The sequence below is a fragment of the Austrofundulus limnaeus genome, unplaced genomic scaffold, assembly GCF_001266775.1.
Source record: "Austrofundulus limnaeus strain Quisiro unplaced genomic scaffold, Austrofundulus_limnaeus-1.0 Scaffold26, whole genome shotgun sequence".
Taxonomy (NCBI): domain Eukaryota; kingdom Metazoa; phylum Chordata; class Actinopteri; order Cyprinodontiformes; family Rivulidae; genus Austrofundulus; species Austrofundulus limnaeus.
In genome coordinates this window covers 2,084,594-2,086,947 of record NW_013952428.1, presented here as the reverse complement: position 1 = coordinate 2,086,947, position 2,354 = coordinate 2,084,594, and the positions used below count along the sequence as shown (strand labels likewise).

At 38.3% G+C, this 2,354-nt stretch overlaps 1 protein-coding gene across 1 annotated transcript in view; it reads right to left on the bottom strand.

Annotated features, from left to right (window-relative positions):
* The window catches only part of LOC106515056 (NADH dehydrogenase [ubiquinone] 1 alpha subcomplex subunit 4-like 2), a 4,054-nt gene extending 2,097 nt beyond the window's left edge, over nucleotides 1–1,957 (bottom strand). The window contains exons 1-2 of the mRNA XM_014004667.1: nucleotides 1,883–1,957; nucleotides 1,666–1,748 (exon numbers count right to left, since the gene is read on the bottom strand). Coding sequence (XP_013860121.1) covers nucleotides 1,666–1,748; nucleotides 1,883–1,957 — 158 coding nt within the window. The remainder of the gene's footprint in view (nucleotides 1–1,665; nucleotides 1,749–1,882) is intronic.
* Nucleotides 1,958–2,354: the final 397 nt, after the last annotated feature.

Genomic DNA, 2,354 nt, shown 5'->3' with positions numbered 1-2,354 from the left:
GTTTATAAACTATGACATTTATAAATGTATGAATCATATGGTGAAAAACTGACTTTGAAAAATAAATCTGTTCTTTTTTTCTTATAAAAGTCTAAATAAAACAAATATTTGTGGTAATTTTTGACTGTATAACTTGTGTGCAGACTAAACGAATAAGAAATGATGCAACAACAATAAATGAGACTCTTACACACATTGGATGGAGAGAGTGTCTGTGTAAGGAGGGGGGTGATTATGAGATGAACCCAGCCCAGTGAATTGGCAGTTCTCCCCTGTTCATTAACCAAAGTCTGGATTTCACAGCTCTCCACTGCGGCGGTCCATCCTTTCACTTCCCCCCTCCAGCAACACATTACGTCGCCAGAGCACAAACAAAAAGACGGAAATGGCAGAAGGAGTGTGTCCGCCGTCCTCCTCTTTCCCGTGTCCATTACAACAAACACTCAACAGCCTGAGAGGGAAGCGCACACTGACCACGACACTCATCAGCAGCTGGTGATGAGGTCAGGCTTTATGGCTGACCCTCAGGAAAAGAACAGGCCTGAAATGGGAAATAATCCATCTACATTCACTGCTTGTGTGGTCACAGAGTTCAGAATGGAGCTTTAATATGTGGATGTTTTGAAGGATTTTTTTTTCTTTTTTATGGACTTTTGAAAAAAAAAATTTCGTAAATGTATGACACCTAAATTAACACTTTATAGTTGCAGGTACAAATACTTTGTTGCTTTTTTGTTAGCTTCAGGTTTTAGATTATTGTAGTTTTGATGTTTGAGGAAACGTGAAAATTTTGATAGAAAAATACCAAAGTTTACCAGTCATGTTTACTTATGTAAAAGAATTCAAGATTTGTTTAATTTTTATTACATTTAATGCATTCATATTTTGTTTTGCCACCACAGAACAAATGACATTTTGATTTTTGAAATAAGAATAAAAGCTGCAACCAGTGCAGCAGTAATGCATTTACCCTAACTTTAATTAAAACCTACCTACTTAAGTATTATTTTATAGCTTACAAATGCACGCAGCTGAAGTTCTTTCATCTGAGTTCATGATTTTTACTCATTTGCTTTATCCTCTGCTTTGTTACAGGGTTTGTGTAATTTCTCTTACTGCCACCAGGGGGAAACATAAAGACTGTAACACAGGATAATGAGCTCAGCTTTAGGTCATTGTTTCACTAGAGATTCATTTATTCATTTGGAAATAATTTGCTTTTTTATTTTTTCCTACTGTTTTAACACTGACTGTTTTCTGGTCTTCATTTGCATTATGTTTCTCACAATATCAGAAAAAAAACTGTAAATCACAACCTTTTACAGTTAAAAGTTGGGCAACATTTATTTAATGCAGGTAATTTGTTTCTCCTCTCCTACTCTCACTTTAATAGTTGTGACCAAAGAGCTCAGATGCAGCTTTGACTCATCCAGATGTCTGTTTTTTTTTTTTATCTTAGTTGCACTTTTACATGAAATTTACTGATCAAATAAAATCTAGCTAGGTATCAAGTGATGTGCACTTTTTGCAAAAATCTTTGGCATAACATATTTTGGTTTTGGTTTATTGCCTAATCAATCAAATCAGTATAGCCAATGTTTTAGACCAAGGAAACATTTTCACTTTAAAGATGCTTATAAAAGAGAGAAGCAGAGTTACACTTACATGACACGAGGCCCTCTTGCCAGACGGATCAGGTAGAGCCCGGCCCCTGTGACGCCCAAAGTAATGAAAAACTGAGGGATCAGCTGAGGACAGAAGAGGAGCAACAAATTAGTCCCAAACCACAAAGTTATGATGGTAGGAGGAGGAAAACAACATATTCCATCAAGTAGTTGGCTGTGATATGCATCATAAACACCGATCTGTGTGGAAAACGCACCCAGAGATGGTTGTTATTCTTGTTTTTCCTCTGCTGCATATGCCTGAGGTTTACACCATGTTTGAGGCTGCTCATTGTCAGCTTGGTTTGAGAGGGCAAGGACACTGAGTGTGTGTGAGTGTGAGTGTGTGCAGGGTTTCTTAACGGGAAGTTATTTGACAATGAAAAGAATTAAGGATGTCAAAAACCACATCGAGGCACGGCGACAGCAGGAAGTGCCGTCCAAAACAGCTGGAGAAACGTTTAAAACCAAACGGCACCAATTTTGTTGACGCTACACGTCCACATATTCCCTGTGTACTTTTTTTACTGTGATACTGTGCTTTAGTCAGAGTCACACCGCTGGTGAACAGCTGTTCCCGGCTCACACAGATCCAGTGGAGCTGCAGCGAGCTGACAGTTTGATCAGGTTGAACTGAAGGATGTCTCTACTCAGCTGTATCTAGACATCTGTCCTCTGCTAAGTGTGTTA